This window comes from Crocodylus porosus, unplaced genomic scaffold (assembly GCF_001723895.1).
Source record: "Crocodylus porosus isolate Cpor-Errol unplaced genomic scaffold, CroPor_comp1, whole genome shotgun sequence".
NCBI classification, from domain to species: domain Eukaryota; kingdom Metazoa; phylum Chordata; order Crocodylia; family Crocodylidae; genus Crocodylus; species Crocodylus porosus.
The window spans coordinates 38,726,564-38,742,453 of record NW_017728911.1 but is presented as its reverse complement, the minus strand read 5'-3'; the positions used below and the strand labels follow the sequence as shown (position 1 = coordinate 38,742,453).

Sequence of the window (15,890 nt, the reverse complement as noted above, 5' to 3'; positions counted from 1 at the left end):
CATTGTGCTTTAGTACTTCCTTTTGGAAGTAACTGCCTGTACTGCATGGTGTGCATGGTGCACAGTTAGATTTTGCCAATACTTCGCTGTAGCAGCATGCTAAAATGGGAGTGCGCCACTACCATTGCTGTATCACCATATGGCGACATAGCGCATCGCTACAGCAATGCAGTGCACTGAGCAAATGCACCCTATAAGAAGTAAATGAAGTATCTTTATTACATATGCTGAATTTTTAATACATAAATCATCCCATTTATTCAGGGTTTATGTCAGGAGGCCCCATCTTAGTGATACTAATACTGCAAACCTTTTTTCAAGGCACATAGCTGAGTTCTCAAATCTGTTTGAACTCTTCTGTCTGTAGGGTATGTTAGGTGAATGTATTCATACTAGCACCTGTGTCAAGTTAGAAGCTCTGAATTGTATTTTAAACAGCCTACACTTTCTGCAACTGCTCCACCAACCCATTTCCCAGCTTGTAAGACAACTCTGTCTCCTACTAGTAAACATCCCACAGCAACTCTTGGCTCTGGAGTCCCCCTGCCCTCAACACTTGCCTACTACCTGTTGAGTTCTCTTCTGGCATCTGAGAAGTAACCAACCTCGAGTATCCTTTCATCTGCCGATCCTGCTTCTCCCATGCCTTACTCTTCTGCAAACCTAGATCACGGTGATCGTTCCTATAACTTTATTCAAGGGACCATTTTTTCTGGGTTAGGGGAACAGAGGAATGTAGTAGTGTGAGCTTGGGACTAAACGCACCTAAATGTGACTACGTTATAACGACATGTATAACATATGACACAACACATATTGATTGCAAATTGGTATTTCAGCCCATAACCACCATAATGATGAAACAACATTTTTGACACCAGCAGCTGCAAGTTGAATGTGACAGACTAAAATCATTTCAATCTTGCCATTGACTCAAGGCTCCAAAATGCTAATAGTAATTAAAAACTCCTCCAGTAGATTTCACTCTCTCTCACCAGAGGACTTTCAGATCGTGTGTGCTAAGCAAGAACAGGTACAGTTTTCTTTTGTCAGACCAGAACAAAGGCATAAGGAGGTAGAGGGTTTCATTTCCACCTAGGACACAGTGATGTATTAGAGCGCCAGTGAACTAATGAGCCTCTCAGACCTTATGTTGTTCTGGCTCGGATCAAGACTTCTTTTTAGCCCTTAAGAAAACTGCTAACTCTCAGGTTGATAAAACACTTGGGAAATGACCTCCCACCCCAATACACACAGTGTTTTAGTGACCAAATGGGAATGCTACACTGCGTATAGGTGAGGCTTGGTGAGAAATCCAGCAATGGCCTATTTTAGCAGGAAGCAAGTACAGAGATAGCATGCCTTGGCTGCAGTGGGGACAAAGCTGGAAGAGCTTATCCTAGCACCAAAGGAGAACAAATGGCAATTCTTTGTCTCAACGATTAATAAGCAAGTAGCGCAGCATTCTTAGCAATGTCTTTTGATAACTGACTCCTTGCAAGTGACAGATCAATGTTGTACCTACCACAGGCAAGGGACATGCTGCTCTTATTTCCAGCTGCAGTGAAAAAAAGCCTTCTAGAAAGGAAGCTTGTTGGCTGAATTCCAGAGCAGGAAACCTACATGTGGTGCTAGTGCATCCAAAACCAATTTTTTATTAAAATTATGTGACATAAAAAAACAAGCAATTTTACAGTATGTAAATTTAGATTCTTATCTGAGGTTCAAGTCAGCATTTATGTGGAAGTTCTTGCTTGTATCTTTAACTACCTTGTCAACCAACGTGGAAATACAAAGGTTGATACAGGAGATTATGTACTGACTTAATGGATCCTGGCACACGTGCACTTTGGTTAAACCTGCATTTGTAAAAAGAGAATACGAATATCCTGTGACTGCACAGTAAATGCCATTACAGCCTTGAAAATCCTGGCTTGGCTTGAAATTTTTGAGCAGTAAGTTGGAAGAGACTTGGCATATTCAGGGGATAATACACTCAATCTGCAGGAGGAAATAAATTGTAAACTACAAGCCAGAGCACCGTCTGCCAGGAAGATAAATATTACAGCCTTGGTTGGCAAGGCGGTTCTTCCCCTGTCCACTACCATCCTGTCCTGTTGGCAATGACAAGGGACTTGATGCTAAAGAAATATTTTACCACTTACCTCTAAATTATTTATATCAATTCTAGGTGGATAAATATTGTTTTGAGGAGAGGAAAAGAATCCTTTTCAAAACCAAAGGACAAAAAACATTATTCTATAAATCTGGAAATGCTGAGGACAATCCAGAGGATGAAAATAAAGCTCAATGGCTGATATTTAAGATGGGTAAATAAGCAAACACAGGTTCTTACTGGAACCCAGGCAAACTCAGGAAAGGCTGGCCTGGCATGCAGTCAGTGCAGATTTAAAAAATAAAAACAATTCATGCTCATCAATGTAATTTTATGGGTGACAGGTCTTGTGACACAAAATCATGTCTTTTTTGATGAGACTGCAAGTTTGGCTGAGATAGGTAACTCGAGAAGCAAGGGTCCTGAAGGTGCCTCAAGAAGGGCACTCATGTCCGAAGACATGTCTGACATCTCTCTCAGCTGTGCAGTATCATCCAATAAAAGATATCATCAAAAATCCTTTGCTTCTCGTGTATTTTCTAGACTGTCATGACTGCAACAATGTACCCACCCTACTAAAGGTAAGTGTGGTAGTCGTATGGGGTTCTCTAATGCGTGTAAAACACTGATTAGAAAGTTACACACAGCATCAGCAGAGAACGTATCAAACAGATAAAAACTAGCTTATAGATATATCTAAAAAAGGAACTATTAATGGGGTCATTGAACAGGCCTTAGGAGTCATGGAGACCAATTGATTATGAGCTCCTAGTAGGAGATGGTGGCCAACAGTCATTGGATATACTAAGCAGAGGCTGGGACGTGGCATTTTTACTGTGCGTAGCATTAGTGAGATCATCATTGGAATATAATGTCCAGTTTTGGCACTTATGTTTTTAAAAGGATGTTGGTGACTTAGAGTTCAGAAAAGAGATGCCAGAATGAGTTGAAGACAAGAAAAGCCATCTCACCATGGGAGACTAAAACAGCATTATCCGTTTGGTTCATCCAAAAGAAGTTTCAAAGGTAACTTAATCCCAATTTAACTATTGCAGCAGATGGAAGATTTCTGACAGCAAAGGACTCTTTTAGATTTGCAGACAAAGGCATAACAAGATTTGTCAAAATCTAGACCAATCCAGACTAAAAATAAGGCACTGATTTTTTTAACAGGGAAGTCACTTGACTTATTGAGGGATGTGGCAGACTCCCTGCTACCTCCTGTCTTCTTATCAAGACTGTTGATTTATGTGAGAGAGACAATTTAGCTCAACCAAAAGTTATGGACTGGAGGCAGGAATCACCGGATGAAAGTCTGTGGCTGTGCTGTTAGTTAGATCATGACATCTCTTCTGACCTCAGCAATTATGAATCTGTGACTAAGGTTTGAAAGGCAGACACTGTGCTCAGGATTCAAAATACAAATGTGAGGGCATGTAGAATAGCATGGGCAGCAAGTATTGTTTTTCAGCTTTTTACTGATTTCCTTTTGCACAAACAGGGGTATTTTAGGACTATTTTTACTAATCATTTAAACGTACACAGTAATCATTAACATTCAGTCCCTGTAAATATCAAGTCAAATATCAATGTATAGAGGCAACAAAATACTAGGTTATCATGTTTTCCCTGCATTCCTTAAAATTGGAGCTCCCCCACCTTCCCCGCTTTGTGAGAGGTTTAAATAATAAGATACTTTAAACATTTCAGTGAACTATTCTTGGGGAGCATCTGCTTTGGAGGACTGTTCTTCTTCACATTTTAGTTTGTTCTCTGCTGTAGTTCCCAGGATTGCTTCAATGTCTCGAATTGCCATCTGTAACAGAGTCAAAGACTACAAGTTACTTAATGAGTATTACAGGGGAGTAAAACAGCCAAAAAGCTCTGCTGCCTGCCAGCCTTTTCAAAATACAATCAGTGACGCCCAGGACAGGAGGCACCAAGGGAGTTTTTCACTGCTACCATGGGATGCAAGGGAGTTATTTGAAACTACAGGTACTCCTTACTTAACGCCATCCCGGTTAACGTTGTTCCGTTATTACGTCACGGATCTATTAGAGAACGTACTCGTTTAAAGTCGCGCAATGTTCAGTAATAACGTCGTTTGGCTGCCGCCTGCTAGTAGATAACTACTGTGACGTAACTGGATTTGCTTAACATTGTTTTGCTTAAAGTCACATTTTTCAAGAATTATGACACTAAGCGAGGAGTAGCTGTATATACAAGTCTTAGGTAAACAGGAAAACAAGATGGTCTCTCTCTTTTTTAATGAATTAAGCTGAATTTTATTTCACATATATTAATCATCCTTAATTCACTCTAACTAAAATGAAGTAAAAACCCCTGTTTACATTTTCAGTATGGTTTTCTTTGTTTCGTTTGTTGCATGGTGTGGCAGGGCACTGTTGGTGCCTGCCACTTTAAGACCGGAGCCAAGCAGCCAGCAGGTGCATGATTGCAGCGTCCATTTTAGATCTCTGGCCGCCCAAATAAACAGGGCAGGCAGTAACATCACCTGGCTGCAAGGCTCCATAACATCCCAGAGGTAAGGGCAGGAGCTGTAGGGGATGGCTAGGAGGCTCCTGGTCCCCGGCATGACCTAAAACTGCACCCTGCCAGGAGTGAGTGGCCTGGTGGGGCTCTCAGTGGTGTGGGAGCCCCCAGGAAATGTCAGGCCAGTTACCACCCCAGTGAAAGGCAGGTAGGGGTGCCTTAACCCCAGCCCTCACCTCCAGGTGGGTCTGGTAACTTTGGAGGTAGTGGGGGCCAGGCATGGGTGCAGCCACCTGAGCCCTGTGGGGTGCAAGACCTCGAGGAGGGAGAGTGGGGGCCAGGCACGGCTGCAGCTGCCTGAGACCTGTAGGGTGTAGGACCCTGAAGAAAAGTAGTTGGGGCCAGGCATGGCTATGGCCACCTGAGCCCACTGGGGAGGGAAGCCCCATGGTCCCAAGTGAGGGGCGGTGTGGAGCCCCCCAAGTGAGGGGGGCAGAGATGAGTAGCCCCAGTGAGGGGAATGAGGACCCCAGTGAGGGGACGGCCCTAGTGAGACGGCAGATATGTGGAGCCCTGCCAAGTGGGACAGTGGGAGATGTAGAGCCCCAGTGAGGGGACAGCCCCAGGGAGAAGGTAGTGTGGAGCCCCAGTAAAGTGGGGGGAAGCCAGAGGGCTGAGAGCCCAATATGTTTATACATAGATATAGATAAATATATATTGGCCCAGAAGGGGCCAGAGGAAGCTTAGACCTGGTCGGGTAATTGGCTGGTCACTACCCCCAAGTGAGGGTTGCAGGAGAGGCCCAAAAGACCACCCAAGGTACTAACTAGATAAAGCCTATCACCTAAGGGGCCCACTCCAAGAGGGAGCAAGGCAGAATAAGTTGCTGAGGCACGAAAGACACCCTGTGAGAGGGCGGAGTGTGAGACGCCCCAGTGAGAGGAGGGCGCTATGAACGTGTGTGTGACTGAGGCCTGACGACGAGGCCTAACCTTGGTCCGGCTGTAGGCCAGGATCACTGTGTCGTCTGGATGCCATCTGTGAGACTTGGGCTACGGTATAGGGGAGGATGGGAGCTGCAGATAGCGCCCCCTGGCATTGGGGCAAGAATGGGCAGCCTCCCACCTTAATTAATATTCTAATTAATTAGCAACAAGGCATGGCAGGTGAGACAGGTGCGTGGTGTGCCCAAAGGCAAGTGGGGAAACTAGCACTGTGGCTAGCTGGGGAGCCCCACTTTGCCACACACGGTGAAACGTGATTAGAGCTTACCTGAAAAATGTGATTTCACACTCTGCTCAGCACAGGAACAAACAGACTTACCATTTAAAAGACTCTGTTTTAAACTTATTCCCTATGACTAAGAGCACAAATTGATAAACAAGGTGCCCTCATAACTTTCAACAAAATGCCTATGGTCCAGATGTAAAGCGAAGGGGCATATGAGCTAGCAGGAGAATAGTTGCTGGAAGGTTATGCTACTCTTTGGATCGAAAAGCCGGTATGGGACAAGGGAAGAACCGCCTCGCCAACCGAGGCTGTAAATATTTATCATATTGGCAATCTGTGCTTTTGCTTGTAGGTTACAATTTATTGTAGTTCCAATGGTAGGTTTGTAGTTTTACAATTTATTTCCTCTTGCAGATTGAATGTCTTACCTCCTAAATATACCGCTTATAGTCAGCTTGTTTTTCAGGTCTTAGCTGGCATGTACTATTTTTGGTTGGGGCCAGCAAATAGACAAGGCTGAGCATAGGGCTGGATTCATTATCACTCCAGTCTCTTTTAAACAAGCAGACTGGCACAAAAGAGTGACAGAGCAAGCGCCAACGATTCTTTGGGGAACGTTGCCAGTACAGAAAACCTTAAGCTACAAGGACCAACTCAGCAGCTCTGTCTCGACTTTGCAGCGTCTCCTGGCGCAGGAGGTTGGGCGAGGTGGGCTGGTTTTGTCCAGAGGAGGTTGGATGAAGGGAACAAAAAAGAAATTGAATAATCTAGCTCAGCGTTCAAGGTGACATGCAAGGGCTAAAGCAGCTGATTAGCTGCCGGAAGGTGGGTTGGATTTCTTAAAATAATCTAATAATGTAATAATCCAAGTGGTTATTAGTAAAATAGGGATGCTTGTTTTTTAATTTGTCATCTTGATTGTATCCCTTTAAAAAGAAACCAGAGGCAATTACCTATAGCCTGTGACAATTACCTACAGCAGCAAGGTGGGCTTCTTTACCTTTACAAGAGAAACTCCAAAGATTTCGTGTTTCATGCTAGAACCTCTCTGCTTTTAAAGAAAAAGTTTCAAACTATTAAATTTAACTAACAAGTTCACTGGGAGACTTACTATATTGACCTAGACACTGTAAAATATGTACTGCTAACAATAAAACAAGAATGGTTTAGCACTTGTTTACGATACAGCATGAGGTATTTTCAGCCCTTGTACAGAAATTAACCAGGATCGTTAGTTAATTAACACCTCACCTTAAAATTGGTCTCGCCTTGCATATTAGGTGCTGATATTTCTTGATGGATGATGAAGAGATTGCGAGCAAAGGTCATGAGGACCCCCTGGAGATCCTCTCCGATTGTTCTGTTAATGATATCCAAACAAATGAGTTTACCAATGATTTCCTTCACATGCTTAGAAACAATCACCCTCTCATTTGTGCCTGTCTGGTGATGGAATTTAATGAGTATTTTCAATCTCACAAGGTGGCAATCTTCAGGGAGATATGAAAGATGAGGCTCCATTTTAACTTGTCAACAGAAAGGATTTGTGTAATAAATAATTTTTATTAATCAACTTAGCAGAGGAGAGCAGTGGGTTCAGCTATTCTAAGCAGAAGGCTACCACTGAGTTAGGACAGTGGCACTAGCACATTATTTTAACATTTAAATTAGTTTAAAAGCATTGTTGCTGCCCCATGCATATTGAGATACAATTCATGCATAGAGCACATTTGGACATGCAGACATCCAAACTTCACAAACATTTCTCAGACAGTTGTGTCATACTTAGAAGCATCAATGTTAGTCTTTGGTGCTGCAGTCTCTTAGGAATATATACAGATCCTCACTGTAGCCTCCTATGTTGAGGGGAAGCAAGCCTTCTTTAGTGGACCACAGCAGCAATGAACATGAGCATAGTGCAAGATTAATTATACAGATGAGCTATTTCAATGGTGTTACAAATTGAACCAAACTGCTGCATTCTTGCAACTGTTTCCAAATGAAAGATGTGGGTTGCCTCCTATTTTGCAGCCTTGTTGCAAGGATAAACGTGGATCACAAAGTGTAAGACCCAGTGAGTTTGCATGGCTACGTCAGGGTGACAAATGCATCTGAGAGCTCTCCAGGGAATTAGGTGTTGTTGGCATGAGGTCAGAAATAAATGAACTCATACACCCTAGAGACTTACACTTATGCAAGGGATACAAGTACTTGTACAGCTACTATGACAACCCATAAGAGGACACATTCATACAAAGACGTACGTATGCGTGCATGTCTAGGACTGGCCACCTCAGATGGTCAGGAGGAAGAGGCAAGGGGTCGTGGCCCGTCCCATGTTCAGCTGAGATTCATTTACTTAATTGATTATCTTTCTAATTTCTCTTTCAGTTCCTTGATCCACAAACTGCACTAGCTCAAGCTACGTTTACTCTGCAGACAGTGGCACAGTGTAGGGCAGGGGCAGGCAAAGTCCTGGCTGGCAGTGGACTCCATTTCCCAGAAGTCCCTGCCTTCATGGCTAGGGCCTGTCTCCATGGAGACCCCAGCCACAGCTGGGATAGCAAGCCTGGGGTTGCCATGCAGACTGGCCCCAGCTACACTGGCAGCGGTGTGGCAGGACAGGACAGGGGGTTGCTCCAGAGCCACTGGGAGCTTGCAGTAGGGGCAGCTTTGTTGGGCCCAAGGCAGTGCTGCGATCTGCAGCGTGCATGCTCCTGGCAGGGGTGTACGAGCAGCAGATCGTGGCTTTGCCCTGGCTTCTTGCAGCGGTGACAGCATGGTCCCGAGCCAGGGCAGAGCCATGATCTGCTGCCTGTGTGCCCCTGCCCAGAGCATGCAGGCTGCAGATCGTGGCTCTGTCTTAGCCTCAACCAAGCTGCCCACACTGCAAGATCCCAGTGGCTCTGGAACAGCCCCCTGTCCTCTCCTGCCATGTGCCCTGCCAGTGTGGCTAGGGCCAGTCTTCATGGCAACCCCAGCCTTGTGCTATCACCTGCAACTGTGGCTGGGGTCTCCATGGAGACCAACCTCAGCCATGTGGGCAGCAGCTGCTGGGAAATGGAGTCCAGCTGCCAGCCAGATCCACCATTTTGTTCAACCTTGGTGTAGGGACTCCCCAGCTAGCTTCAAACTAAACTAGTTCACTGGGATACTAGTGCCAGTCCAGATATGGCTGCACAGAGCTCCAGGTGGAGCTGGCAAGAGGCAAAGTAATACAGCCCATGCAGTGCTCAAATAGTGCAATGCCTAGACTGCTACTTGTACCCAAATGAGCTCGTGTCAAGCTGGCTTGGGTATCTTCACACTGACTGCAGGCTGCAAGACAGACAACTGCTTACTCTGTTAGTCATTTAGCAAAGCCTTTCCCTGTCTGCAGCCTGGCAGTCTTACTGAGAGTTAGGGCTGTGCGAAGCTTCAGTCCCTGATTTGATTCAGCAGAGATTCAGCCCAATTCGGTGTATGACTCTCCAAATCTGAATTGAATCAGGATCCTTTACTCTCTCCGAATAGAATCGGAAGCCTGTGAATTGATTCAGAGAGATTTGGAAAGATTTGGTTTAAATGTTTTTTCTGCATACCTTGAGGTAGCAGGGCCTCATGAATGCAGCGATGCTGGGGTGCATGGAGTGTCCCACAGGAGCACATGAGGCTCCCCAGTGCGCTTGGCACCAGACCCGGAAGTGGACCAGAAGCACTTCTGGTCCACTTCTAGGTCCACTGGGGAGCACACTGGGGGGGCCCCTTGCATTCCCCTGGCTCAGCGACTGGTGCCTCCTGGGTCTGGGGGGGCACCTTGGGTCCCACCACAGCTGATTGCTGAGCCAGGAGAATGTGGGGGGGGCCTCCCTGCATGCTCCCTGGCAGACCCAGAACACTTCCAGGTTCGCCGCCGAGCACACGGAGGGCCACCCACACTCCTATGGGATGCTCCATCCACCCCAGCATTGCAGCGATCACAGGCTGCACTGGTACCTTGAGGTACGTAGAAAAAACATTTAAAGCTGTGTCTATGTCTGAATTGCTGATTCTCCAAATCGGCATCAAATCTTCAATCTGGATTCAGTCGAATCGAATCGGGGACAGTGATCCAAATTCATGAATTGAATCACTGTCCCTGATTTGGGCCGAATCCAAATCCGAATCCAACAGGACTAGCTTCACACACCCCTACTGAGTCATCAGAGTTTCTCAGTAACAGGTGACCATCACTGGAACACTACATTGCCTTCAAGTAAATCATCAGTTTTATTAAAATCCATGACATCAGTACTCTGTCTTTTAACCTTCTTCAGTTTAAAATCTTTCCATCAGTTTATCCAGTTATTTAGTTTACAGTGTGTACTCACATCATTCCCAATCTGTATCGCCTGCGGTCTTCATATAGCATAAAAATGGTTCCTTGTTTTTCCTGTTAAATTGAAAAAAACCTCTCTTTTAATTGTTTCTGAAAACAACAGTTCCAGTTACAGATGTCTAAAATGTACTGTACATGGAAAGTAAGTACATAATCACGTAATTAAAGAAAGGTTAGTTTTAAAATGTGTGTAATGGATCATTAGTAAGCATAACCTAAGTAATTTATACTTGAGAACAGGAAGTGGTAATTTTCTGTAAATCCAAATACACATATTTCAAGGCTACTACTCAGTAATAAATATTTTATTCCCTCTACAGTGTGGGATGATCATGGATGGATACTTTCAAACTTGACCTGTACATGGTCCAGCTCATTTAAGATGATGCATAAAAACACTAAATTCTTAGTACAGTAGAAATTACTTTAGTTTTTCATGCTCCTTAAAATAAGTTTCTTCAGTTGTTCTTAGGTGCTGACTTAACATGAACTTTCATAATGCCTTCCAATTCATTCTGAGTCAATAGGTTCACCAACAAAATTCATGGGGCCTAATAGTTAGATGTATTGAGCCATGACAGTCATTAGGAATATAGAAAAATTTCCTAATATAACAGCCCATCCCAGACAAGGCTTGGAGTGGGACAGCTTGAAGGATGACTGTAGCTTTCAGGATGAAACCCTCCACCCCTTAATACCGCTTTCCATTTGCTGTTTTTCCTCTGAATACCAGCTTTTATCTTCATTTTACCCACTAGCCTATTTCTTTTTCTCCTCTCTTGATATTTCCTCCTTCTATTCATAATCCTTTAGCTCTCCCTTCTCCAGTGAAGAGGTTTCTTTCTTTCTCATCTCTCCTACTGTTCACCTTTATCATCTGCCTTTTCTCATCATCTTATTCTTCCCCTCTTTTACAAAATCATCTGCACTTCGTATGTAGCTAGTTAATGCAAAACCCGCAGCACTATAGCTTTCAAGGAGTCAATAATATACTTAGGCTCGGCAGCATTTGATTTTTATTTTTTAATCATTTTGACAGCTAATATTGATGTTTACTTTTAAGCATTTATTCAGATTTTTATCGATTTACATTTTCAGGATTGCACAAAATTAAGTAGGTGGGAGGCAGACGATTTATCAATTACAGTACACTGTTATTATCGTGCAGTTTAACCGCCTGCCGCGACAAACGTAACTACTGTAGGGCTGCCGCCAGCTGAGTGGCAGAGCTGCCATCGGTCCCAGCTCCACTCACCCACAGCTCCCTTGCCTGCTTTGTCACTTCCTCTTCCTTTGTTCCCAGTCCCCTGAGGTTTCTGGGAATTGCAGTCCAAACTACACTTGGCACCGTTCTCTAGGACTGCTCCCCCATCATCACCATCACACACTCCATCAGCCATCATTTTTCTTATGCTCCCTTTCTATAAATTTTGATTATTAATGATGGAAATATTTTTACCTCGCTCTGTGAGTGTGAGTTGAAATCAATGTTTGCCAATAAAAAGTGAATCCTCCCAAACCTAACTATACTACAGCTAAAGGAAGCCAACAGAAGACCTGTAGCTAAACTAACCTTATTTATAATATGGGGCCTGCTAAAGAAACCTTTGTTATGCAGGGACTTGTCTACATTGTTTCCAAACAGCACCTGAATATCACTAAAAAATATGCCCTGCCTACACATTCAGGATGCACCAAATCCTGGGAATAAGGCAGTCTAGGAGTCTTGGGGCATCTCTACCTGCATGGCAAGAAGCATGCCTGAAACAGAGTCTGAGAACAGCTTGGGGCATGTGTTTAGGGCTGTTCTAAGGAGGCTTCACTGCCTTGTTGGGCTTTGACAGACACTGGGCAGGATGTGCCACTCAGCTGGGGCCCCCAAGCAGAGCACAGGGGTGGAATAAATAGGTTTCACACATTTTGGCTGCTAGCACCAAGGCTGAAAGGGACTTGGGGGTCATGATTAACCACAAGATGAACATGAGCCACCAATGTGATGTTGCAGCTGGTAAAGCAAGCCAAACTCTGTCTTGCATCCATAGATGCTTCTCAAGTAAGTCTCAGGGTGTCATCCTCCTGCTGTACTAGGCCTTGGTGAGGCCACAGCTGGAGTACTGCATCCAATTCTGGGCTCTGCAATTCAAGAAGGATGTGGAGAAGCTTGTGAGATTCCAGAGGAGAGACACGTGCATGATCAGAGGGCAGGAGAACAGACCTTATCAAGAGAGGCTGAGAGCCATGGGACTCTTCAGCCTGGAAAAGCGCAGGCTCAGGGGTGACCTGTTGGTTGCCTATAAGTACAGCAGGGGCATGCATCAGGATCTGGGGGAACGTCTGTTCACCAGAGCGCCCCAAGGGATGACAATGTCCAACGGTCACAAACTCCTCCAAGACCGTTTCAGGCTGGACATAAGGAAGAACTTCTTTACTGTCCAAGCCCCCAAGGCCTGGAACAGACTTGCCCCAAAGGTGGGGCAAGCACCTACTCTGGACTCCTTTAAGAAGCATTTGGACGTTTATCTTGCTGGGATCCTGTGACCCCAACCGACTTCCTACCCCTGGGGCAGGGGGCTGGACTTGATGATCTCCCAAGGTCCCTTCCAGCCTTAATGTCTGTGAAATCAGTCTCAGAAAATCTGCTAAAAAGAATTACATTTTAAACTGCAACCAGGCCATCCTCCTATTACCAACAAACTCCTACAACCACCACGTTCATGTGACTTTACCCTGCCTGTGTCCCTGTGACAGGTGTGCCTCTTCGGGGTCTGCCCACTAGTCACCCCGCCCTTCTGTTATGGGCCAACTGCCCGCCTTCTCGCCTGCCATGCCTTGTTGTTAATTGTTTAGAGGATGTTAATTAAGCGGGAGGCTGCCCATTTTCTGCCCGGATGCCAGGGGGCGCTATCTGCAGCTCCTTTCCACCCCTCACACCGCAGCCTAAGCCTTGCAGATGGTACTCACATCGGTTAGTCTGGGCCTTACTATATTCTGGCCCCCTTGTCCTCCCTGGGCTCTCTGTGGCCCTGCTCCACTGGGCACCTCACTGGGCATTTGTCAATGCTACCCCCCCTCTCTGGGGCTCCTCACTGCCCTCTCTCCGGGGCTTCTCACTGCCCCCTTGGCTCTAAGGCTTCTTGCTGCCCCCTTGGCTCTAGGGCTTCTCTCGCTCAGGTGGGCTCAGGTGGCCCTAGCTGTGCCTGGCCCTAACTTTCCTCCTTGGGGTCTCGAACCCCTTCCTGGCTTAGGTGGCCTCGGCCTTACCTGGCCTCTGACTTTGCACCCCTTCTCTGGGGCTGGGGTCTATACACCCCAAAGTGCTGTGCCCTCGCAGGCGCCAGGGCCAGTGCACCCAAATGCTGCGCCCTCGCAGGCGCTGGGGTCCCCACACTACGGGGCCCCTATGAGGCCTCCTCCAACCCCTAATAGCCTCACCCAAACCACCAGTCTAAACAGCGACCACAAAACACAAGCCCCTGGGCTATAACATAAAATCTAACCTAAACAACATTCAGTCCCTACCAGGGAATTCTCCACCCCGTAACAGCAATCAGGAGTTGCTTGTGCAGTCAGGCTTCTCCCTTGGCTGCCAGCAGGGAACTCCCTGCCTGGCATCAGCCTGGGGTTATAAGGGAGCCAGGCCCTGCCCCTTCCGGTCAGCTGACTCCCATCGGTTACCCTGGCAACCCGCAGCTGGATTCCTTACTTATTGCTCCACAAGTAGCAGGCACTTCAGTGCCCTGCTACATTCCCATTTCAGGGGACTGGAATTTCCATATACCAAGTTATGCAGAGCAAACGTTACACTTGTTATAACTTTTTTTCCTTTTTTACCTGGACATCAAATCCAATGCCATGAGCCTTACACATCTGGAGGAGAACACCGTAGTAGATTACAGACAGGTTGGAGTGCCTCATCTGACTGCTCAGGACAGCATAGCGGCTGCTTAGTGGATACGACTGGGGGGTGGAAAAACATCATGTTTATTCCATATCCTTTCATATAAAGCACGTTCAATTTTCTACTTACTGTGAAGGATTTTTTTCTCTCAGTTATACTGGTGTGAAGCTGGGATAGCTCCATTGATTATGCAGGTGGAATCCCCATTCCTATCAGAAACAGAGATTTCTGTGCAGTGACTCAGATTCTCCTCCTGCTATCGGTGTAACACGAGTGAGTTACCCGTCGATGTCATTATCTTGCTAGCTCTATAAAACCAGTCTACCAGATTCTGCCAGTGAGGGTGCCACTCTGGATTTAAGCTGCTAGTAGCCAAGTGCAATATCTATTACTCTCTGTAGATCTCTACATTTTGCTCAAGTTATATGATCAGCTGCTATTTGATCTGAATGGAGATTCCAGTGCCTATAGTCAATGGACATCCTTGGGTTCTGGGTGGATTCATTAGGGCCCAGTTTTCACCTGGCCTTACTTCAAGTCTGCTCAAGTGAGCACCGTGTTTGCAGGCATAGAGGGTTACCGTGGTACAAGTCTGGTAGTTTAGTGCCTCATCCAAAAATCTGCAGTCATCAAAGTTTGTATCTGAAAAGGCAGAGGCCTTTTCTAAAAGCATGGTCTTTCATATGTATAATATGGCAATGCAAAACTCAATATGTTCTTTGCTGTTCTGCACTATTACAAAGCTGAAAAGTGTAGGCCAGTATGATATAGGAAAGCCAAATAGTTTTTTGGGAATTGCTGAAGGCTGATGGATGGCAGCATCATGTCTGAGGAAACCCAGCTCTTCCACACCCTCTGATAATGCTGTTCAGATACAAGGGCAGCAGCCAGAGCTATAGGTATGTAGGCGTGAGGTGCAAGCACTCCACAGACCAGTATGATCACCAAGCATGTCACCATGCGGTTACTGCCATAAAGGTCAAAGTTATTCCAGTCCTGTTTTTGCATTAAGTTACAAGATATGAAAATTGCAGCAAGTTCTGCCCTAAAATGAGCCTTGTTATTAGTTAATATAGACATGGTTGAGTCCCTTGGGCTCTGTCTGCGGGGGACAGGAACAGCCTTCTTTCCAGGCTGCTTAGAGTTTGGGGTTTTGGAAAGTGAATTTGCAGCAACTCTACAGGGCACTCCCTATGCGCCTGCACCCAAGCTACGGCTCTTCATGGCTTTGAAACAGCTTTTGGTTCTTACTGGGCACATCTACATGTTCATCATTGTACTTTTGGTCATGCGCATTAAATGTATTACCTCCATTGTGAGATACTAGGAAAAAGGCACATTAACCTATTTTAACGTGCATTAGCAAAAGCGTGCTTTTTTGTGACACTAACGTGTGTTAAAATAGGCAAATGCACATTAAAGTGCATGTGTACACACTTGAAACAAAGTCTCTGCATATCTTTGTGGCTACAAAAGCGTAACAGGGAATCAGGCTCTCACAGTACAACCTCGCAGGTTCTCAGCGCTCACTAGGATGAATGTTCACCTGGTGTAAATCAGTTGAAATCACAGGAGTTGTGCTGATTTACACTAGCTAAAGCCAATGCAAAGCAGGGGCACCTGGCACTCAGGATCTGTTCCATAAAACACTCTGAGCTTTGTAACTATCTTATAGTTTTTAGCAAAGACTTTATATTATTTTTCCTTTTCTGTATAACTGCCGCGTGGCACTCTCACATTTATGTAACCTTGAAGTCGACTGTTAATCAAAATGAACGCTTTGTACTTTTCTCCAC

The 15,890-nt window shown here is 45.4% G+C and overlaps 1 protein-coding gene across 4 annotated transcripts in view; it reads right to left on the bottom strand.

The window, feature by feature from the left end:
• Positions 1–674: 674 nt before the first annotated feature.
• The window catches only part of IQCH (IQ motif containing H), a 110,811-nt gene continuing 95,595 nt past the window's right edge, over positions 675–15,890 (bottom strand). For 3 of the 4 annotated variants that reach the window (XM_019533856.1, XM_019533857.1, XM_019533858.1), the window contains 4 exons: positions 14,028–14,153; positions 10,189–10,250; positions 7,091–7,199; positions 2,805–3,932 (listed from right to left, as the gene is read on the bottom strand). In XM_019533856.1, the coding sequence (XP_019389401.1) occupies positions 3,831–3,932; positions 7,091–7,199; positions 10,189–10,250; positions 14,028–14,153 (399 nt within the window). In that variant the 3' untranslated portion in view covers positions 2,805–3,830. Of the gene's footprint in view, positions 1,860–2,804; positions 3,933–7,090; positions 7,200–10,188; positions 10,251–14,027; positions 14,154–15,890 lie in introns of those variants that run through there. The other variant, XR_002100831.1, reaches the window with a different exon arrangement.